Source organism: Neoarius graeffei, chromosome 5 (assembly GCF_027579695.1).
Source record: "Neoarius graeffei isolate fNeoGra1 chromosome 5, fNeoGra1.pri, whole genome shotgun sequence".
NCBI classification, from domain to species: domain Eukaryota; kingdom Metazoa; phylum Chordata; class Actinopteri; order Siluriformes; family Ariidae; genus Neoarius; species Neoarius graeffei.
This window is the reverse complement of record NC_083573.1, coordinates 99,714,225-99,738,177: the sequence shown is the minus strand read 5'-3', so window position 1 is coordinate 99,738,177 and position 23,953 is coordinate 99,714,225. Positions and strand designations below refer to the sequence as shown.

General features: G+C 41.7%; 1 protein-coding gene and 1 long non-coding RNA gene across 2 annotated transcripts in view; one reads left to right on the top strand and one right to left on the bottom strand.

Moving 5' to 3' along the window:
- The window catches only part of LOC132887192 (NACHT, LRR and PYD domains-containing protein 3-like), a 164,097-nt gene extending 141,296 nt beyond the window's left edge, over positions 1 to 22,801 (bottom strand). The window contains exons 1-2 of the mRNA XM_060922663.1: positions 22,441 to 22,801; positions 8,221 to 8,293 (exon numbers count right to left, since the gene is read on the bottom strand). Of these exons, the coding sequence (XP_060778646.1) occupies positions 8,221 to 8,267 (47 nt within the window). The 5' untranslated portion in view covers positions 8,268 to 8,293; positions 22,441 to 22,801. The remainder of the gene's footprint in view (positions 1 to 8,220; positions 8,294 to 22,440) is intronic.
- On the top strand, positions 11,706 to 12,869 carry LOC132886180 (uncharacterized). The gene is made up of 3 exons (XR_009654674.1): positions 11,706 to 11,742; positions 12,591 to 12,710; positions 12,814 to 12,869. It is a non-coding gene; the product is annotated as an uncharacterized LOC132886180 (long non-coding RNA).
- Positions 22,802 to 23,953: the final 1,152 nt, after the last annotated feature.

Below are 23,953 nucleotides of genomic sequence, written 5' to 3'. Positions count from 1 at the left end.
ACTCACATTCACACCTACGGTCAATTTAGAGTCACCAGTTAACCTAACCTGCATGTCTTTGGACTGTGGGGGGAAACCGGAGCACCCAGAGTAAACCCACGTGGACACGGGGAGAACATGCAAACTCCGCACAGAAAGGCCCTCGCCGGCCACAGGGCTCGAACCCGGACCTTCTTGCTGTGAGGCAACAGCGCTAACCACTACACCACCGTGCCGCCCGCCATTAAATATAATAAACAAAACCTAAGCCCGCCCCTGATCACCTGCCTCTTAATGTTTAAACTGGGCTGGTCCAGTCCAAGCTCCTTAATTCTCTTTTTTTTTTTTCCAGTGTACTCTGTGTAAAAGGATGTTTCTATATAAAAATAATAATTTTCTTTCTTTATGCGTCCACTTGAACTTGCTGTCTTGTGAAAACTCCAGTCTAACAAGCAAAGTGACAACTGCAAATATGAAGGTCTATAAAAACACTGTCTAATCATGTGAAAAAAGACAAAAAAAACCTTTAAAACAATTCCAATTGGCTGCTGATAAAAGAGGGGTTGATGGGGCGCACTCACTGATCTCTACGTAAAATATCTGGAGAGCTTATCTGGAGAGTCTCCTCTTTTAGTTATGCTGTCATAGTTAGTTTTGCCAGAGTCCCTGCTTGTGCTCAGGACAAAATTTATACTGTTCTTACTCATCTGGTGACATTGGGCATACCTAACAACCTGTGTTTTCTCTCTCTTTCTCTTCCACCCCCATTTGTCCCTCTGAGTTACATGTCAATCCTGAGATCGAGATGCTAACCTCTTCTGCCCCTCGGACCTGCCTGATCCATCCTGATGCCCTATGTCTGGCTGGAGTCTCATCACATCGCTCCTGTGGAGGACGGCCCCATACGGACAGTCGAAAGTCACACTTGGAAGAAGCTCTGGACTCTTACAGTCATGCTTTTATAGCTGAGGACTAGAGTTGACTTGCTAACTTTAGGGCTGCAGTTGTCATGAACAGTTTCTCACTCAAGTTTCCATCAATGAACAGTTTATAACTTCAACAAAATAGACTTCATGTTAAAACTGATAAATGTTACAATCACATTGTCTGTTATCACCCAACTGAGGATGGGTTCCCTTTTGAGTCTGGTTCCTCTCGAGGTTTCTTCCTCATGTCGTCTGAGGGGATTTTTCCTTGCCACTGTCGCCACAGGCTTGCTCATTGGGGATAGATTAGGGATAAAATTAGCTCATGTTTAAAGTCATTAAAATTCTGTAAAGCTGCTTTGCGACAATGTTTATTGTTAAAAGCGCAATAAAAATAGACTTGACTGACTTGATTTGCCAATACACACTGTGCAGATGAGTGAAGCCATCTAGCCGCCATATTACCACGCACATCACATGCACTTGGCTTCCATGTTAAAGTGTTGTATCCAATCAAATTTGCCCCAAGAAAAGGATTTCCTGGCTTTACTTTTTCCTTTCATTACCTCCTCTTATTTTATCAACTTTGTCCACATTCCTTACATATCTTTATAGTGCTCCCCTTCATTATTGTTTTCTTTCCCTTTTCCCGTTCAGTCTCTGTTTCTTTATTTTTAATTTATTTTAATGGCTGTTTTACTACTATAATTATTATTAGGAAGATTATTTCAGTTTTTCTCTTATCCAGTGTATCTATCTTTCTCTTTCATGTACTACTTCTTCCTTTTGATTTAGGACAGTGGTTGAAACAGGATTATTTTTTCATGTGATTTGCCATTTTCACTTCATTCTCACAGTCATGTCTGAACAGAATTTATTGGTCACATAATTCACATCACACATGAATCGATCCTGATAGAGTTCAATAACTTGTAGATTATTCCTCAGTGCTCAGACTAATATCTCACATCTCATTTTCTTCAATAGACATTGCTTTTTGTGCTTTTGAATTGTGATATTGATCTTATTTTTGTTTGATATAATTAGAAATAGATATTTCCTGATGTTATTTAGGCTTGCTGGGAATTTATGTCAAAATTTTTAATGTTTTGGAAGTATTAATTTGATTGGAAATATTTTATTAGGGCGGCATGGTGGTTAGGACTGTCGTCTCACAGTAAGAAGGTTCTGGGTTCGAGCCCAGTGGCCAACGAGGGCCTTTCTGTGTGGAGTTTGCATGTTCTCCCCGTGTCTGCGTGGGTTTCCTCTGGGTGCTCTGGTTTCCCCCACAGTCCAAAGACATGCAGGGTAGGTTAACTGGTGACTCTAAATTGACCGTAGGTGTGAATGGTTGTTTGTCTCCATGTGTTAACCCTGCAATGATCTGGTGACTTATCCAGGGTGTACCCCGCCTCTCGCCCATAGTCAGCTGGGATAGGCTCCAGCTTGCCTGCGACCCTGCACAGAATAAGCGGCTACAGATAAGGGATGGATGGATATTTTATGAGAACAAATTATTGCTTAGTTATAATTATGCATGAAATTATAATTAACTAAGCCCTTGATTAATTTTATTATTATTAGATGATTGATTGATTGTACATAAGTTGTAACTATAGCTACAGATTGGTATCCATCTGTTTCTAAATAGTTAATTTGTAATATCTACATATCACTCTCTGTTCCATCCATTATTTGCATGATTATTTTCATTTCATTTCGTCAGTGCAATAGTATTTATTTATTTATTTATTTTATTTAGCTAGCTGATCTGTAACAGTATATGAGGGTTCAAATATCTCCGGGCAACAGGAAATGACTTTACTTTTGTGGACCCTGACTCACATGCTGTCTCCATCTCTTTGTAAACCAGAATTGTTCTGTCATGTTGTAATGGACAATTTGATTTCTTCCCTGTTATGCATGTATGGTCTATGTATTTTATCTCATCTCATTATCTGTAGCCGCTTTATCCTGTTCTACAGGGTCGCAGGCAAGCTGGAGCCTATCCCAGCTGACTACGGGCGAAAGGCGGGGTACACCCTGGACAAGTCGCCAGGTCATCACAGGGCTGACACATAGACACAGACAACCATTCACACTCACATTCACACCTACGGTCAATTTAGAGTCACCAGTTAACCTAACCTGCATGTCTTTGGACTGTGGGGGGAAACCGGAGCACCCGGAGGAAACCCACGCGGACACGGGGAGAACATGCAAACTCCGCACAGAAAGGCCCTTGCCGGCCACGGGGCTCGAACCCAGGACCTTCTTGCTGTGAGGCGACAGCGCTAACCACTACACCACCGTGCCACCCCTATGCATTTCATATTTGCTCAAATTAATAATAATAATGAACTCTGCAGTAATCTCCATGAATTTATCCATGATGATAAAATGTATTGAATACTATACATTATGATTAAAACACAAACAAACCCACAAAAAAAAAAAATCAACCATTCATACACACACACGCGTGTATAAATAACGTCCAGTTTTGTGTAGCTTCCGAGGCAGGGATATGATCATTCCGATCTGATGTGCGTGCTAATATGGCGGTCAGATGGCTTTACTTTGACTGGCCAATGAGCTTTCCAGATATTTTATGTAGAGATCAGTGGTGTAGCCACATACTCATTTAGCCAGCAGGCGGAAGTATAGGTGTTCACATAAAATTTAAGTAAATACAGTTTAAGTGTGTTAAAAATCATTTGCTGGACACAGGGGTGAAGTAGAATAAGAATTTTGACTTAATTAATAATTCTACCTAGTTAATTTATGTTTAATATCACATAGTCTTGCTCATCTGGATAACTGGAAGGAGGCCACTGATGCTAATGTGACAAATATAACCACTTCTGCATCCAGAAATGCAACCTGAAACTGTATTACATAAAGAGAAAGCCATTCATCAATTCTATGCAGAAATGCCACTGATTTCTCTGGGTCTGAACTCATCTCAGATGGACTGAAATACAGTGGAAACCTGTGCTGTGGTCAAAGGAGTCCACATTTGAGACTGTTTTCAGGAAAACCAGACATCAACTTTTCCGTGCCAGAGGTGAACACAATCATCCAGTTTATCAGTGCAAAGGTACAAAAGCCAGCATCTGTAATGGTATGAGGTGCATCAGTGCCAATGGCATGGGTGAGTTGCATGTGTGAGAAGGCTCCATTGACATATACTAGTGCATCTCAAAAAATTAGAATACCATGAAAAAGTTCCTTTTTTTTCATAATTTAATTCAAAAACGTAAACTTTCATATATTCTATATTCATTACATGTAAAGTGAAATATTTAAAGCCTTTGTTTTAATTGATTATGGCTTATAGCTCATGAAAATCAGAAATCCAGTATCTCAAATTATTAGAATATTCCCCAAGATCAATCAAAAAAAGGATTTACAATACAGAAATGTCCAACTTCTGAAAAGTATATTCATTTATACACTCAATACTTGGTTGGGGCTCCTTTACCATGAATTACTGTATCAATGCGGTGTGGCATGGAGGTGATCAGTCTGTGGCACTGCTGAGGTGTTATTGAAGCCCAGGTTGCTTTGATAGTGGCCTTCAGCGTATCTGTATTTTTGGGTCGGGTGTTTCTCATCTCCCTCTTGACAATACCCCATAGATTCTCTATGGGGTTCAGGTCAGGCAAGTTGGCTGGCCACTCAAACACAGTAATATCATGGTCAGCAAACCATTTGGTAGTAGTTTTGGCACTGTGGGTAGGTGCCAAGTCATGCTGGAAAAAGAAATCAGCATCTCCAAAAAGCTCGTCAGCAGATGGAAGCATGAAGTGCTCTAAAATCTCCTGGTAGATGGCTGTGTTGACTTTGGATTTGATAAAATACAGTGGACCAACACCAGCAGATGACATGGCACCCCAAATCATCACAGACTGTGGAAACTTCACACTGGGCTTCAAACACCTTGGATTCTGTGCCTCTCCACTCTTCCTCCAGACTCTAGAACCGTGATTTCCAAATTAAATGCAAAATGTACTTTCATCTGAAAAGAGGACTTTGGACCACTGCAACAGTCCATTTCTTTCTCTCCTTAGCCCAGATAAGACACTTCTGACATTGTCTCTGGCTCAGGAGTAGCTTGATATTAGGAATGCGAAAGTTGTATCCCCTTTCTTGAAGACGTCTGTTCGTGATGGGTCTTGATACACTGACACCAGCCTCAGTCCACTCCTTGTGAAGCTCTCCCAAGTTCTTGAATCAACTTTTCTTGACAATCCTCTCAAGACTGCGGCCATCCCTGTTGCTTGTGCACCTTTTCCAGCCACCCTTTTCAGCAATGACCTTTTGTGGCTTACCCTCCTTGTGGAGGGCATCAGTGATCGTCTTCTGAACAACAGTCAAGTCAGCAGTCTTTCCCATGATTGTGGTTGTGTGTACTGAACTAGACCGAGAGATACACTGTGTTCATACTGTTTTACTCAAACTCGAAATGAAATATTCTAATATTTTGAGATGGGTTTTTATGTTTTTGTACTGTATGCCATACTGATTAAAATTAAAATAGAAAAATGCTTGAAACATTTTAGTTTGTGTAATGAGTCTATAATATATACCTTTCACTTTCTTAAATAACTGATGGAAAATATTGAACTTTTTCACAATATTAATTTTTTGAGATGCACTAGTAGAGGCATATATTGGGATTTTCGAGAGACATTCATCAAGGCAATGTTTCTTCCCAAGAAGGCCATGTTTATTTCAGCAGGACAAATGCCAGGCCTTATTCTGCATGGGCTACAACAATGTGGTTTCTGTTATCACCCAAATGAGGATGGGTTCCCTTTTGAGTCTGGTTCCTTTCAAGGTTTCTTCCTCAAGTCATCTGAGGGAGTTTTTCCTTGTCAATGTTGCCTCAGGCTTGCTCATCAGGGATAACTAAATTTATTAGGGATAAAATTAGTTTATATGTTTAAAGTCTTTATTTTTCTGTAAAGCTGCTTTGCAAAAATGTCCATCATTAGAAGTGCTATACAGATAAAATGACTTGATTTGACAAGTCACAGAGTGTGTGTGCTTGACTGGCCTGCTGCCAGTCCAGACCTGTCTCCTATTGAGAATGTATGGCGCATCATGAAGAGGAGAATTGGACAATGGCAACCACAGACTGTTGAGCAGCCAAAGTCTTGTCTCAAGCAAGAATGTATTTTTTTTAAATACCCCAACTTTTCTGGAAAGTAGGTGAGTAAATAAATCATGAATGACCCATTGCCCCACAGACACTGCACATGTACTCATATCAGTAGCACAGTCTCTATCTCAAAAGAATATTGGATGCTTCATTAACTGTTCACTTTTTATGGACACACAGCTGGGTTCAGGTGAGTCTGATCTCTTACCCTGAATCAGACCAAACACACACAACCACTGCATCGTTATTACTGTTCTGCAGCAAGTCTGAATTAGAAGAGCTTTCAGTGGAGTGCATACCTCTGCCAAGCCACATATCCAGTTTTGCATCAAAATCTAAATCACTTAGCCAGATCTCAGGACAATTTTCCACTTCGCCTCAGTCCATTGAGAGCTTGAGCCCAGAGAAGGTGGCGGTGTTTCTGGATATTGTTTATATCTGGTTTTAACTTGTGTTTGTGGCTGCAGTAACGAACTGTTTTCACAGACAATGGTTTTCTGAAGTGTTCCGGAGCCCATACAGTGATTTCCACTACAGATACATGTCTGCTTTTAATGCAGTGTCTCCTGAGACCCTGAATAACACAGGCATCCAATGTCAGTTTTTAGCCTCGTCTCTTGCAATAAAGAGATTGCTCCAGATTCTCTGAATCTTTGAATGATATTATGGCCCATAGACGATGTGATCCCCAAATTCTTTGCAGTTTTATATTGCGGAACATTATTCTTAAATTGTTGCACTGTTTGCCCATGCAATCTTTCATGGAGCGGTAAACCCCTCCCCATCTTTACTTCTGAGAGACTCCGCCTCTCTGGGATGCTCTTTTTATACCCAATCATGTTACTGACCTGTTGCCAATTAAATAAATTAGTTTTTTTTAGCATGACAAATTTTTCAGTCTTTTGTTGTCCCACCCCAACTTTTTTGAAACGTGTTGCTAACATCAAATTCAAAATTAGCATACATTTTTCCAAAAACACACACACACACGTGTGATTCCACGCTTATGGGTACTGAAATGGGGACATGAACTTATTTTTAAAAATTCACCTAAAACCATTTCTTTTTTATGATGAATGATATGAATGATATGTTAAAAGATAACTTTAATTTTCTGAGATGCAATAAAAACATATTTATATGCCAAAGTCAGAACGTAACAGAAGTGTTGTGGACATATATATTCTCAATTTTAACAATGTAGAATTACTTTTTGAAACATAGGAAGGTGATGTTTTAGCAAATATAATTAATAAACATGTGAAGTAGAATAAACATACACATTCTTTCAATAAGATTAACATGGTATATAGCTAGATTGTAATTAATTTGTAACAGACGCGAGATGGACAATCGTAACAGAAGTAATGTAACAGACATCATTTTGGAACTCATAGGCTTGACTTTGGCATATAAATATGTTTTTATTACATCTCAGAAAATTAAAGTTATCTTTTAACATATCATTCATTAAAGATTACATGTTTTGTGACCTGATGGTAAAAAAAGAAATGGTTTTAGGTGAATTTTTAAAAATAAGTTCATGTCCCCATTTCAGTACCCATAAGCGTGGAATCACTCATATATATTTTTTTTTCACCATTTGATATGTTATCTTTGTACTATTTTCAATGAAATATAGAGTTTCTATGATTTGCAAATCTTCACATTTTGTTTTTATGTTTTACACAGTGTCCCAACTTTTTTGGAATTGCGGATGTATTTCTTCTTGTGTTGTGTGTTTGTGTGGAGTTTTTGTTTTCTATTATTTTAACCTGAATTATAGACTGATGATCTGTATCTTATGGGTGTTTCATCCTTCATTACATTTTTGACAAAAGCATGATTTTTTATGCTTGTAATTAAACTGTAGTTAAAATTTGATGATTTACCTTATTCACACTTATATGATTACTGAAGCTTCATACTTTATCCAGCTACAGGGACAACTTGGGGTTAGATGTGTTGCTCAGTCGATTAATGTCACTAATCATCAGCTGTGTTTTGAACATATTTTTCCAAAGCTGCTGAAATAAACTCTTCACTGATCATTTTTCACAGAAACACATCAGTGTTCAGAGTCTGATCGGTTTCATGTTGGTGAATGTGAGAACATTTGTGTTTCACCGAGTCACACCCTTCACTCACCTCTTGCCTTTCTTTCTGTTCTTAGAAACACTCATTTTGGAGGTCATGTCTCCTTCAGATTATACCCATAAACCTAGAGAGAGAGAGAGAGAGAGAGAGAGAGAGAGAGAGAGAGAGAGAGAGACATATTTAATTCACTCCAACATGGGTGTGTTAAATCTAACGCTATCATCACTCGGTTCACTCACAGGGAAATCAAGTCAACTTTATTGTCAAATATGCTATACATGCTCGACATACAGCACAGATGAAATATCAGTCCTCTCTGACCCACAGTGCAAACAGGCAATGCAATAAATAAAAATAGAATAATTGAAAAAAACAAACAAACAGTATAAACACTCTAGATAGGAACTGGACATCGACTAAACACTCAACCAATATAAACAGTATAAACACAAGATAAGAACTACACACAGACTAAACACTCAGACAATATAAACAGTATAAACACTCTAGATATGAACTAGATGTAGACTAGACACTCATACACACACACACACACACACACACACGTATATAAACTGGTTCAAATAAACAAACAGTCAAGGGCACTTGAGGTATAGCAGGTAAACATGAAATAAGCAGTATAAACAAACTAGCAGCTGTTAAGATGAGGTAGTGCAGAATAGTGCAAATGAGCGAGGTAAAGGGAGATGTGCGGTCCCTGAGTTCAGTGTGTTAATGAACGATGAGATGTATGTATGTGTGTGTTGGGGGGGGGGGGGGGGGACTGTGAGGATGACATGTCAGATGCTGAAGGGGGGCAGGGGTGTGTGTGTGTGAACAGAATCTGTGGCAGGGGGCAGAGGGGGGACAGAAGAGAGAGGGAGTTGAGCCTCCTGACTGCCTGGTGAAAGAAACTGTTCTTGAGCCTGCTGGTTTTGGCCCGGAGACTCCGCAGTCTCCTCCCCGACGGCAGCAGGCTGAAGAGGCTGTGAGATGGATGGGTGGGGTCACCTGCAATCCTGATGGCTTTGCGGGTGAGGCAGGAGTTATAAATATCCATTAGAGAAGGGAGAGAGACACCAATGATCCTCTCAGCTGCTCTCACGATGCGCTGCAGAGACTTGCAGCAGGACATGGTGCAGGCGCCGTACCACACAGTGATGCAGCTGGTCAGGATGTTCTCGATGGTGCCTCTGTAGAATGTGTGCATGATGGGGGCCGGGGCTCTTGCTCTCCTCAGTTTGCGGAGGAAGTACAGACGCTGTTGGGCTTTTTTGGCCAGTGATGCAGTGTTGTTGCTCCAGGACAGGTCTTCAGAGATGTGCACACCCAGAAACTTGGTGCTGCTCACCCTCTCCACTGCAGCAGCGTCAATAGATAGTGGAACATGCTGGGTGTGCTCTCTCCTGAAGTCCACAACAATCTCCTTCGTCTTCTCCACGTTCAGACGGAGATTGTTGTCCTTGCACCACATGGCCAAGTGGCTCACCTCACTCCTGTAGATTGTCTCATCGCCATTGTTGATGAGACCCACCACAGTCGTGTCATCCGCAAACTTAATGAAGAGATTTGAGCTGGATGTTGGTGTGCAGTCGTGGGTCAGCAGAGTGAAGAGGAGGAGGCTTAGCACACATCCTTGGGGGGGGCCCCCCGTGTTCAGTGTGATGGTGCTGGAGGAGTTGCTGCCGACCCGTACAGTCTGTGGTCTCCCCGTCAGGAAGTCCAGCAGCCAGTTGCACAGGGAGGTGTTGAGTCCCAGCTGGTCCAGTTTGTGAATGAGCTGCTGAGGAATGATTGTGTTGAATGCTGAGCTAAAAAGTCTATGAACAGCATTCTGACATACGAGTCTTTTGTCTCCAGGTCGGTGAGGGCTGAGTGGAGGGCAGTGGAGATGGCGTCATCAGTTGAACGGTTGGACTGATATGCAAACTGGAAAGGATCCAGGGCGGGGGGGAGGGCAGACTTGATATGCCGCATGACTAGCCGCTCGAAACACTTCATGAGGATGGGAGTGAGTGCGACAGGGCGGTAGTCATTGAAGCAGGAGGGAGATGGCTTCTTCGGGACCGGGATGATGGTGGTGGTTTTGAGGCACGTGGGGACAACAGCCTGGCTCAACGAGATGTTGATGTCCGTAAAGACATCTGTGAGCTCCTTGGCACAGTCTCTCAGGACATGACCAGGAATGTTATCAGGACCCGGGGCTTTTTGTGCATTTGTCGTCCTGAGAGCTCTCCTCACGCTGTCTGGGGACAGCGTCAACACCTGGTCGCCGGGAGGTGGTGGAGTCTTCTGTGCCATAGTGCTGTTGTCTGCCTCAAAGCGAGCGAAGAAGTCGTTCAACTGATTCAGCAGAGACGTGGAGTTGTCACAGGTCTGTGGCGAGGGCTTGTAGTCTGTGATGGTCTAACTCCCCCGCCACAGGTTCCTGGTGTCTCTGCTGTCGTTGAAATGTTCAGCAATGTGCCTGGAATACTGTCTCTTGGCCACCCTGATGCCTCGTGACAGATTGGCCCTAGCTATCCTCAGGCCCACCTCGTCCTCAGCTCTGAAGGCAGCGTTCCGAGCCCACAGGAGCCTATAGACTTCCCCTGTCAGCCATGGCTTCTGATTGGCCCGAATGGAGATGGTTCTGGTGACCATAACATCGTCCATGCACTTCATGTAGGCAGTGACGGTCTCCGTGTACTCCTGGAGATCTGTGGTGTTGTTGTAGGTGGCCGCCTGTCTGGACATGCTCCAGTCAGTGGTGGGAAAAAGAAAAAAAAAAGTCCTGGAGTGCCTCTGAGGACCCCTCTGGCCACACATGTATCTGTTTTGTAGCTGGTTTGGGTTTGGTGACTTTAACCAGCAGCCTGTATGCTGGCATTAGCATAAGACATTAGCATAACAGTGGAGTGATCTGAGGCCCCAAGGTGGGGGAGGAGTAGGGCTTTGTAGGCATCTTTATGCATGGTGTAAACATTGTCCAGAGTATTGTTTCCACGTGTAGGAAAGTTGATATGTCCATAGAGTTTTGGAAACACGCTTTTGGGGTTTACATGGTTGAAATCCCCAGCCAGGATGAGGAAAGCATCTGGGTGGGCTGTCTGCTGCTCACTGATATGCTGATAGAGTTTATTCAGTGCTTCACTCCTGTTGTTATTGGAGCCGGTGTTCTGATAAACTGTCCTACACGTCAATGCGTCCTACAAAGCCCCACTGTGCATGCGCAGAGCACAAAACGTCATTTCTTGGCATTTGAACAGATTTTTGTCCTACATCAGCTGTGCTATAAATGGTGCAGAATAAACTGTGCAGATTAACGGCGTGCATTCAATCTTTACTACTTAATCTAACATAATGCTGATTTCTAACCATTGCCTGAGTCTTGCAATACATCTGAAATATCTCCCCTTCACGATCTTCCACCAAAGCGCTTCAACTTCTGACCTATCTGATCAGCTGTTGTAGTTGCTCTACACCCTACTCGTCCTTCAAAGCCCCACTGCACACACGCACAACACACCATTTCTTGGGGTTTGGGCATATTCATCCTACCGATCAGCAGGCAAGGTGTGCTCAAAGCTAAAGGTGAGCGTTCAATCTTTCCTACTTAATCTAACACAATGCTGATTTCTAACCGTTGCGTGAGTCTTGTTTGAGTCGTTGACAGACTCAACTATTTCGCATTGGCTTGTTTTGAATTATAAAACTGTATGTACAAACTGTACACGTGTCTGTCACGCAGTGCAAGTACAGCCAAGCCATCGTTTGATAGCTAGCGTCAATAAAAGTTCTGTTGGCTGCAACATGGCATCATGAGTGTGTTAATAAATACAACGCCAATTTTAACCATCTTCGCGTTTGTCTCCGACGCATTTGCATATTTCCGCGTGGTCTACAACGCTTAGCATTTTTCCGTCTAGCAACAGAATTTTGTATTGACCGCAAGAAAAGCTAGCTCGCGCCAGGTTGGTAACGTGACAAAGTAGGCTACTTCTCAAAACGCGTTGCCTTCCACGTGGTAACAAGATAATGCATTGGAACAACACGCGGAATGCTCTAGCGTGAACACAAAACGCTTTATGAGAGGAGTCTGCTGTTTGGAACATTCTACTAGGCTGCAAAGACAGCAAATTTCTGCTCATAAGATCACATCATAATGGCCAAATGCAATCAAACGTGTGAAGGATAATGCCATGACATTTCGTTTGTAAGGTTAATTGTAAGCATACAGCATGTCATGTGTTGTCATTTACTTGATTGGCTTTTGCAAAACTGGCAATCAAGCAGCATCCATTTTAATGCATCAATCTAGATAGAGTATCTCGGATCTGTTTTGAAGAGCATTAAGAAAAAGGATTTACACCCTGCAGTACTCAACACACCTCTTTTTTTTTCTGACTGTACCAAAAGTTTATGCGCAACTGTCTTTGTAGGTATGGAGGCCAAGTACGACGAAATACATGGGTTGCTGTCTTTGGGGTCATACCCCAAAGACTATGATCGAATGCAGCGGCAGAATCTTAGGAGGTATGCCTCCAAATTCACTTTGAGAGGTCAGTAGTTTCCGTAAAATTGTAATAAATTTGATATATGTAGTACAATGCATTAGTGATTAATTTCATTGTAATTCTTCTAATTATAATTATTTTAATGTAGATGGAGAGCTCTTTTTTTAGCACCAGGAAAGCAATTCGTGGAAAAGAAGAGGCCAGTTTTTGTAATCAATTTTGTAAGATTTGGTGCAAATCCGTAAACCTGTTCAAAACAAATAGTTGGCCATCTTGAAGTCTCATCTCATCATCTGTAGCCGCTTTATCCTGTTCTACATGATATACAAAATTAGTTGTGGAAGTTTGTTTTCTGGGTGCTGTTGCGTCGCCAGACAAGGAGAACGGCTGGATGAATAGGAGAAAGGTAAAACTCAGTTATTTAATATGTAGTGAAAATTCATTATGTCTGATAAATTATAACTATTCTTTTAAGTTCGTTTCTTAAGACATGTATTTTTAAGTATGTTACCTCGCTTGTTGACAGTTTCGGCGAACACTTCCGCCTTCTTCAAAACAGTCACCAGATGTCGAGTGGTGACGTGCCTTATCAGCTGATGTTACTCTATGGAGGCGTGAACGTCCCCCCCAATTTGACAGGTAGTTCATGCCTCCTGCTGTCAGGTCGCTGGCCCAGGACTGCGCTCCAGGTGTGTGACAGCGCGTACGCTCCCTCATCCCGGTTCATCGTCCTCTGCGCCCGCTTACGTATCTCCACTGCCTCCAAAATCCAACGCTGATATCTATTCTCTTCAGCGTGAATGACTCTGGCCTCTTCCCAATTCATAATATGATTTTGTCGTTTGCAGTGGTCTGAAATGGCTGATTTTAAGTTTTCTTGGTTTGCTTTTTCTTTTTCGGATCTTGTGAGTCTTTTTGTTGTTTCTTTTTCACATTCTAATTGGTGTTCTTTCCTGCGAGTGTGGAAGCATCTGCCCGTTTCACCAATATAGACTTTACTGCATGAGCGGCAAGGGATTTCATAGATGACATTGCATTTATTGTCCAGTTGTATTTTATCTTTGGGGTGAACTAGCAGCTGTCGGAGGTTCTTGTATGGTTTGACCGGGGTGTTGATGTGGTATTTCCTCATGGATCGTTGGATGCGTTCTGTAACTCCTTTTATATATGGTAATGTGACAAAGCCCCGGTTTGTTTTTTCTGTGTTTTTTCTTGTTTGTTTGTTTCTTTCCTTTTTTTGTGTCTGTGATTTTCCTTTTCGAATTGCCCACGGTGGATATTGGCAGTTTTTTAATGCCTGTTGGATGTGTTGTTCCTCCTCCTGTCTGTCTTTCTCCTCCGTGATGTTCTGTGTTCGGTCGCATAGTGTTCTGATTACTGACATTTTGTGTGCGATGGGATGTTCAGATGTCCAGAGAAGATATTGGTCGGTATGTGTAGGTTTTCTGTATGTTGTAATTCTGATATTACCTTCTTCTGTGTGGTGTATTTTTAGGTCCAGAAATGCTATTGTTTTGTCCGTTTCCTCTTCATGTGTGAATTTGATATTGTCTGTCTTGTCTATGGAGTTTAGATGATCCGTGAATTGTTGTGTGTGACCTGTTTTGGTTATTTCAAGAATGTCATCAACGTATCTTTTCCAGAAGATAGGTTTGCAGTCATCCGGTGCTGTTTCTATGGCTCGGGTTTCCAGATCCTCCATAAAAAAGTTGCATAGAGTGGCAGATAGCGGGTCCCCCATTGCAAATCCCTCTTTTTGTCTGTAGATTGTACCTCTGTATTGGAAATATGTGGACGTGGAAATGAAATGTAATAGTTTTGTTATGTCCTGTGCTGTACGTTTTGTACGTTTTTTCAGGGTTCTGTCTGCTTTTAACCGGTTTTCTACTATGTTAAGAGTGTTTGTGACCGGTGTTTTTGTAAAGAGGGATATGACGTCATGTGATACAAAGCAGACAGAACCCTGAAAAAACGTACAAAACTTACAGCACAGGACATAACAAAACTATTACATTTCATTTCCACGTCCACATATTTCCAATACAGAGGTACAATCTACAGACAAAAAGAGGGATTTGCAATGGGGGACCCGCTATCTGCCACTCTATGCAACTTTTTTATGGAGGATCTGGAAACCCGAGCCATAGAAACAGCACCGGATGACTGCAAACCTATCTTCTGGAAAAGATACGTTGATGACATTCTTGAAATAACCAAAACAGGTCACACACAACAATTCACGGATCATCTAAACTCCATAGACAAGACAGGCAATATCAAATTCACACACGAAGAGGAAACGGACAAAACAATAGCATTTCTGGACCTAAAAATACACCACACAGAAGAAGGTAATATCAGAATTACAACATACAGAAAACCTACACATACCGACCAATATCTTCTCTGGACATCTGAACATCCCATCGCACACAAAATGTCAGTAATCAGAACACTATGCGACCGAACACAGAACATCACGGAGGAGAAAGACAGACAGGAGGAGAAACAACACATCCAACAGGCATTAAAAAACTGCCAATATCCACCGTGGGCAATTCGAAAAGGAAAATCACAGACACAAAAAAAGGAAAGAAACAAACAAACAAGAAAAAACACAAAAAACAAACCGGGGCTTTGTCACATTACCATATATAAAAGGAGTTACACAACGCATCCAACGATCCATGAGGAAATACCACATCAACACCCCGGTCAAACCATACAAGAACCTCCGACAGCTGCTAGTTCACCCCAAAGATAAAATACAACTGGACAATAAATGCAATGTCATCTATGAAATCCCTTGCCGTTCATGTAATAAAGTCTATATTGGTGAAACGGGCAGATGCTTCCACACTCGCAGGAAAGAACACCAATTAGAATGTGAAAAAGAAACAACAAAAAGACTCACAAGATCCGAAAAAGAAAAAGCAAACCAAGAAAACTTAAAATCAGCCATTTCAGACCACTGCAAACGACAAAATCATATTATGAATTGGGAAGAGGCCAGAGTCATTCACGCTGAAGAGAATAGATATCAGCGTTGGATTTTGGAGGCAGTGGAGATACGTAAGCGGGCGCAGAGGACGATGAACCGGGATGAGGGAGCGTACGCGCTGTCACACACCTGGAGCGCAGTCCTGGGCCAGCGACCTGACAGCAGGAGGCGTGAACTACCTGTCAAATTGGGCGGGACGTTCACGCCTCCATAGAGTAACATCAGCTGATAAGGCACGTCACCACTCGACATCTGGTGACTGTTTTGAAGAAGGCGGAAGTGTTCGCCAAAACTGTCAACAAGCGAGGTAACATACTTAAAAATATGTGTCTTAAGAAACGAACTTAAAAGAATCAGTTATTTAACTCGAGTGGAGGTGGAGAAAAGGAGTTTAATTCCAGAAATGGTGGACTGACACTAAGTGGAATGTTATGCTTCTCTGGGTTGGATGTGTTAAATGAAAGCAAGCTTTAAAAAAAAAAAAAAAGTTATTGACTGAATGAAAACTGTATTGATGCTCCAATATGTTATGCCATTTTATGTCTTGCAATAAAAATAACATTTAATTACATTACATTGTGTAAGTGAGACATTAATTGATTAATTGTTCAAGTTGCTGATACTTACAAACTACAAGTAAGGTGTAGATTCTGCAAGTAAACCTTACAATCAGGAATTAGGTCCCCATTACACAGCTGAAAGTAAGAGAAACCCATTTAACACCAGTAAACACAACTTTGCTCCAAGTAACCTTTACTAGCTGGTATGAAGTAAACATTACTAGTTGGTTTTAAGCAACCTCAACATTAAAGTTCCAAGTAAGGATAACAAATATTTTCAGTGATTATATTTTTACTTATTTACTAGATTTATTTATTATATGAATATGAATATTTACTATTACATATTTATTATATGATATGAATATTTACTTTTAAACGTAAAGTAAAAGATAACTTGAAAGAGAACAAGTTATATTATTTCATTTATTTGAGGCAATGAGTTTCCACCTTTTTTTCAAGTAAGCTTAACTTATTCTTTTTTACAGTGAGTGTAGTATATTCTGGTGGGGGTCATTTGAATTGTCAAAACTTCCTACATTCATATGTTAATGTAAAGGCATATTCTGATGGTCATTGAGTTGTCAGAAAGTCCTGCATTCATATATTAAAGTAAAAGAATATTCTGACAAGGTCGTTTGAACTGTCAGAACGTCCTACACTCCTATTTTAATGTAGAAGCATATGTCAGAACACCCTACATTCATATATTGTAAAAACATATTCCGATGGTCATTTGAATAGTCAGAACGTCCTACTTACTGTAGCATATTCTGACATGGTCATACGAGTTGTCAGAAAGTCCTGCGGCGTCATTTGAATTGTAAGAACGTCCTACGCTATTTTAATGTAGAAGCATATTCTGAAGGGGTCTTTTGAATTGTCAGAACATCCTACATTCATTTATTAATGTAGAAGCATATTCTGATGGGGTCATAGGAGTTGTGAGAACGTCCTGCGGCGTCATTTGAATTGTAATAACATCCTACACTCATTTTAATAGAGCAAATGGTACTTGTGAATAGTGACAAAAAAAAAAACAAAACCTATTAATTCTACATATTCTGACAGGATCAATTGAAGAGTCAGAGCGTCCTAGATTCATATGAATGTAAAAGCATATTCTGACGGAGTCATTTGAATTGTCAGGACGTCCTACATTCATATGAATTCTGATAGGGTTGGTGGACATTGTATGAATGTAGAAGCAGTGGGTCCTCCATTGCACATCTTCACCTAGTACAAAATGCAGCCGCACGTCTTTTAACTGGCACAAGGAAATTTGAGCACATTTTACCGATTTTAGCTTTGCTCCACTGGCTACCCATCCATTTTAGAATTCATTTTAAAATTTTTTTTATTTGTTTTTAAATCTTTAAATGGTCTTGCTCCATCGTACCTCCCTGAGCTGCTATACCCCTATAGAGAGCGTGCACGTGACGTCACGTGATATTCATTATGAGCCATTTTGGACGGCAAGGCCGCGCATAGAACTTAGACGAACCCGTTCTAATTATCAAGTGTGTGGGAGTAGATCTTTCGAGAATGGTTATATCTTGTTCAGCATTTGGTATAATCTTCTAATTCAATACTCCTAATACATCTGTTAAGTTGATTTTCGGATTGAATGATAGCTGCATACTTAGAAACTAGACAGTCTAACGTTTAAAATGGCTATGCCTAGCCCTACTACCCTGGCCTAGTCTATGACAATGTTTTATCTTTTTGGCTCATATATGCCTTTGAAAGGCCAATCCATAGTAGGGATGGCGAAAACTAAAAAAAAAAAATCTCGACTGACCACCAAGCCTCATTAGCCGGTTAAAGTCGGTTAACCTATGAGTTTAAACAGGGATGCAAAAGGCGGATGCTGCCTTTTTCACGGCTGAATCGCGCAGACCCGATTTTTTTTTTAGGGGGGCCGTTGGAGTGTCTGAATAATTTCATCAGAGTAAATTCTGTATTAAAATTACTAAATAAGCAAACGCCTTACAGTCCATGAAAAATAGGATGTGGAAGTTTCAAAATTCCATATTTTATTCCGAATAGAACATAGATGACATATCAAATGTTTAAACTGAGAAAATGTATCATTTAAAGAGAAAAATTAGGTGATTTTAAATTTCATGACAACAATACATCTCAAAAAAGTTGGGACAAGGCCATGTTTCCCACTGTGAGACATCCCCTTTTCTCTTTACAACAGTCTGTAAACATCTGGGGACTGAGGAGACAAGTTGCTCAAGTTTAGGGATAGGAATGTTAACCCATTCTTGTCTAATGTAGGATTCTAGTTGCTCAACTGTCTTAGGTCTTTTTTGTCGTATCTTCCGTTTTATGATGCGCCAAATGTTTTCTATGGGTGAAAGATCTGGACTGCAGGCTGGCCAGTTCAGTACCCGGACCCTTCTTCTACGCAGCCATGATGCTGTAATTGATGCAGTATGTGGTTTGGCATTGTCATGTTGGAAAATGCAAGGTCTTCCCTGAAAGAGACGTCGTCTGGATGGGAGCATATGTTGCTCTAGAACCTGGATATACCTTTCAGCATTGATGGTGTCTTTCCAGATGTGTAAGCTGCCCATGCCACACGCACTAATGCAACCCCATACCATCAGAGATGCAGGCTTCTGAACTGAGCGCTGATAACAACTTGCGTCGTCCTTCCCCTCTTTAGTCCGAATGACACGGCGTCCCTGATTTCCATAAAGAACTTCAAATTTTGATTCGTCTGACCACAGAACAGTTTTCCACTTTGCCACAGTCCATTTTAAATGAGCCTTGGCCCAGAGAAGACATCTGCGCTTCTGGATCATGTTTAGATACGGCTTCTTCTTTGAACTATAGAGTTTTAGCTGGCAACGGCGGAGGGCACGGTGAATTGTGTTCACAGATAATGTTCTCTGGAAATATTCCTGAGCCCATTTTGTGATTTCCAATACAGAAGCATGCCTGTATGTGATGCAGTGTCCTCTAAGGGCCCGAAGATCACGGGCACCCAGTATGGTTTTCTGGCCTTGACCCTTACGCACAGAGATTCTTCCAGAGTCTCTGAATCTTTTGATGATATTATGCACTGTAGATGATATGTTCAAACTCTGCAATTTTACACTGTCAAACTCCTTTCTGATATTGCTCCACTATTTGTCGGCACAGAATTAGGGGGATTGGTGATCCTCTTCCCATCTTTACTTCTGAGAGCCACTGCCACTCCAAGATGCTCTTTTTATACCCAGTCATGTTAATGACCTATTGCCAATTGACCTAATGAGTTGCAATTTGGTCCTCCAGCTGTTCCTTTTTTGTACCTTTAACTTTTCCAGCCTCTTATTGCCCCTGTCCCAACTTTTTTGAGATGTGTTGCTGTCATGAAATTTCAAATGAGCCAATATTTGGCATGAAATTTCAAAATGTCTCACTTTTGACATTTGATATGTTGTCTATGCTCTATTGTGAATACAATATCAGTTTGAGATTTGTAAATTATTGCATTCCGTTTTTATTTACAATTTGTACTCTGTCCCAACTTTTTTGGAATCGGGGTTGTAGTTGAGATACCCATCCCGCAACAAAATATTTATAAGATTCCAGGCTCTTGTAAGCTTTGAGGGCTTTGCCAGTGTAACACGATTCACGATTAACGAGAAAATTGTAAATGTCGTGGTAGGCCAGATCGGGCAAATCGCCGGCACCGCAGCTCCGAATTTCCCTGAACAAGGATTGCGGCAAGTTGTACGGATCTGCAATCCCCAACCTGGAACACTTTTCCACGTAATGCTGCCTCACGTCACCTTCAAGATGCTGAACAAACTTAGACAAGTAATCGCGCGATGTAGATGGGGTATTTTCCGAATTTTCTTGGGGATTACTCCCTGGATCCATTACGCTCGCGCAAGGTAAACTATCCTGATGCCGTCCAATATGGCGGAGTACACACGGACAGGTCACGTGACTGCACATCCTCTATACACCCAGCCGAGCTCTCAGGTCAGCTGATCAGCTGCTCCTGGGAGTTCCCAAGACTAGGCTGAAGCTCAGAGGGGACCGGGCTTTTTCGGTTGCAGCTCCAAAATTATGGAATGCATTGCCGCTGCACATTAGACAGGCCTCCTCACTGTCTAATTTTAAAACTCTTCTTAAAACGCACCTCTTTTCTTTGGCTTTTAACACCGTGTAGGTTGTTGATTTTATGTACACAGATATTTTATTTGGAGTGGACAGCCTATTTAATTATTTATTTTTATTTTATGTTCTATGGTGTTATTTTATTGTATAGTTTTATTGTTTATTTATTGTACAGCACTTTGGAAACCTTTGTGTTTATTTAAACTGTGCTTTATAAATAAAATTGGATTGGAAGCATGTTCTTTGCAGAGGGAAAAACCGCGAACTATGACTAAAAGTTAAAGTTGAATCACACTGTAGGATTTCCTGCAATGTAGGACTGCTTGACAGACATGTCTGACATCCCCTCCTACCGTAGGACGCTTCGCGGATGTAGGACCGTTTATCAGAACACCGGGCTAGCTGAATGGCACAGTCCGGGACGCTGTCGTTAAGCCATGTTTCCACAAACACAAGGACACAGCACTCACTCACAGACTTAACAGATGAGCGGAGCAGGCGGACATAATCCAACCTGTTGTCCAGAGTGATGGGAGGGCTAGCCGCTAGCCTAGCTCGGAAACCTCCGCGTTTGCCTCTCTTCTGCTTCCGCATGTTCCGCCTGTGGCGCTTCCACTGCGGGCTGGATGCAGGAGTGGGGGTCGGTGCTTGAGCAGGCTTCCGGAGCAAACCGTAGCCGCATACCACTTCCGAGTCCGCTGGATTTATATCCGTGAATGTAGTTCTGCGGATGGCGAGCAGAAACTCACGGGAGTATGTGCGCCTTGAGACTAATGGACGCGACAAAGACGAACAGATACACACTGTTTTAACCCTTTGATGCAAAACATGGGTCAAAAGTGACCCGGTTGAGTTTTTATCTTCTATATCTTTGCAATAAATTAATTCCATCATTCAGTATTCAAGATATTCCTCAATTAACTTGTTTTTGATCATCATACATCCTTATTTTATTTTTTCCTTTCTTACTTTTTGAATAAAAACCCTTTTTGTATCACTACCCTTCTAATGCACAACATGGGTCAAAAACGACCTGCATTCATGTTCCAGGTTATTTCATGTATGGCTGAGTGTTTCTATGATAGACTTTTGAAATAAATTCATTTTGTCATTTACTTTTCCAAATATGCAGTAAATATCTTGTTTTTGTTTAGCACAAATCATCATTTTTATTTTTCCTTTCTTAAGTTATGAACAAGCACAGCTTTTGTAATTCTACATCAAGTTTACACACATGGGTCAGAACCGACCCGCATGCATTTACTCCAGCGTTTGGTGGGAACTGTGAATTGTGCTTGTGTCAGACATTTCACAGCTCAGCGCAGCACCCTTTGCCCATCTCATGTAAGTAATGTTTTTCAATTGTTCTAACATTACCTTAGAAAAAAATTTATTATGTTTAGGTTACCTTGAGAGTGAGTAGATTACTTGTCAGAAAGTTACAAGTAATTACTATTAGCTACCGAGCTGTTGACATATTCTACTTTAGTTAGCTAATTTTATTGTAGTTGGCTTAGCTAACTACATAGTTAATAAATAAATAACTGGCCCCATTCACTGCTAAAGTAATTACTTGAAACAAATTATTATTATAGTATTAAGACATTTAATTTTAAATCACACTTGGATGACCCATGTGTAGTAATATAAAAAGTATTTTTGTTCATAAAGTAGGAAAGAAAAAATTAAATTAATGATTTGTGGTAATTAAAAACAAGATATTTAAAGAATACTTGGAATATTCAATCATAAAATAAATTGATTTCAAAAGATAGAGCAAAGAAAAAAACTCAGTCAGCATGAAATAACCTGGAAAATGAATGCAGGTCGTTTTTGACCCATGTTGTGCATTAGAAGGGTGTGCATATGTTTTGCATCAAAGGGTTAAAACACACACACAAAACACGAAAACACCGTTCTGTCGGGACAGAGAGGAGCCGCTGCGTGTGTGGACGCCGCCATCTTGGTAATATCACGACTTCAAGCAAACTGTTTAAGTTACAACTTAAGTTAAAATCACCTGAACTCGTCTTCATCTAGTGTAGATTCACAACATTCACATATTATAGCTTTAGATTGAAATACGTACTGCGTTTTTCTCCTGAAGCCTTTTACAGTCCGTTCACTGCAAAATGTATTTTCACTTTCACTTAAACCAGCTTGACTTGCACACACAGCAGAGGGTGGAGACTAGCTTGGGCCCGCCCATCCTAAGTGTGACGCTCGCAGAGCTTTGAAGTTGCGTTAAGCTGGGCAGACACTGTGCGATTTTTTCAATCGCGGTATTCAGCTGCTGCTCACACTGTACGAGTGAATCGCAGGGGTAAACAGCACGCAGCATACGATCCGATGCTCGGATGCGATCTGACTGCTCACACTGTACTTCCATACACGACTCGTCGGATTCTTGTATCCGGAACTGCAACGTGAAGAAGAAGAGGCGACCGGAAGTGCTGCTCAGTGTTTTGTTTTCTCTTCCGTATCTGTGTTCGCGCATGTGTAGTGCAAGGCTGGGCATACACTGTGCGATTTTTTCAATCGCGGTATTCAGCTGCTGTTCACACTGTACGAGTGAATCGCAGGGGTGAACAGCACGCAGCTTACGATTCCTGCTCTCACACTATACCAGGGGTGCCCAAATTGATCCATAAAGGGCCATGTGGCTGCAGGTTTTCATTCCAGCCATGCAGCAGCACACCTGATTTGGCTCATTCAATCAACTGAACTGTCTTCACACAGTCAAATACTTGCAGCCACACCCACCCTTGATTAAAGGGTGGGTGTGTCAGTTGATTGAATAAGCCAAATCAGGTGTGCTGCTGCATGGCTGGAATGAAAACCTGCAGCCACATGGCCCTTTATGGATCAATTTGGGCACCCCTGCACTATACGATCCGATGCTCGGATGCGATCTGACTGCTCACACTGTACGGCCCAATCCCAATTCTAATTTCTACCCCTCCCCCTTCCCCTTGGCCCTTCCCCTTGAAACTGAGCTACAAGGGATAGGGCTTGAAATTCAATCCCTACGTATTGGGATAGCCCTTCAACGATCGCATACGTCATCGCGTACCTCCGTCAGCGTTTACGGCATCTCAATGTGGTGCTCTATGAGGCAGGTGCGGCCAGGCAGGGGCGAGAACACGTCCGAAAATTCGGTCTGCAACTGGGCAATCTCCGTGAGTTGGGTCGGGGAGAGGTGGTCTCCACAGGGGACTGGAGAGGTAAGCGATGTCAATGCTCCTCTTTGAACCTCTGGCCCCAGCTCCGCCTTCTCTGGAACCACTGACACCAACGCTATGGGGACCTCCTCATTCCAGAGTTTGAGCAGATTGAGGTGGTAAATCTGTAGCACCCCACCCCTATCCGTTCACCTCACCTCATAGTCAACATCCCCGACTCGCCGTGTGACCTCAAAGGGTCCTTGCCACTTGGCAATCAATTTGGAGCTTGACGTGGGCAACAGTACGAGTACTTTATCTCCCGGTGTGAACTCCCTAAGGAGCGTACCCCTGTCGTACAGGTGGATTTGCTGTTCTTGGGCCTGCCGCAAATTCTCCTGGGTTAGGTGTGTGAGCGTGTGGAGTTGTGTGTGCAGGTCA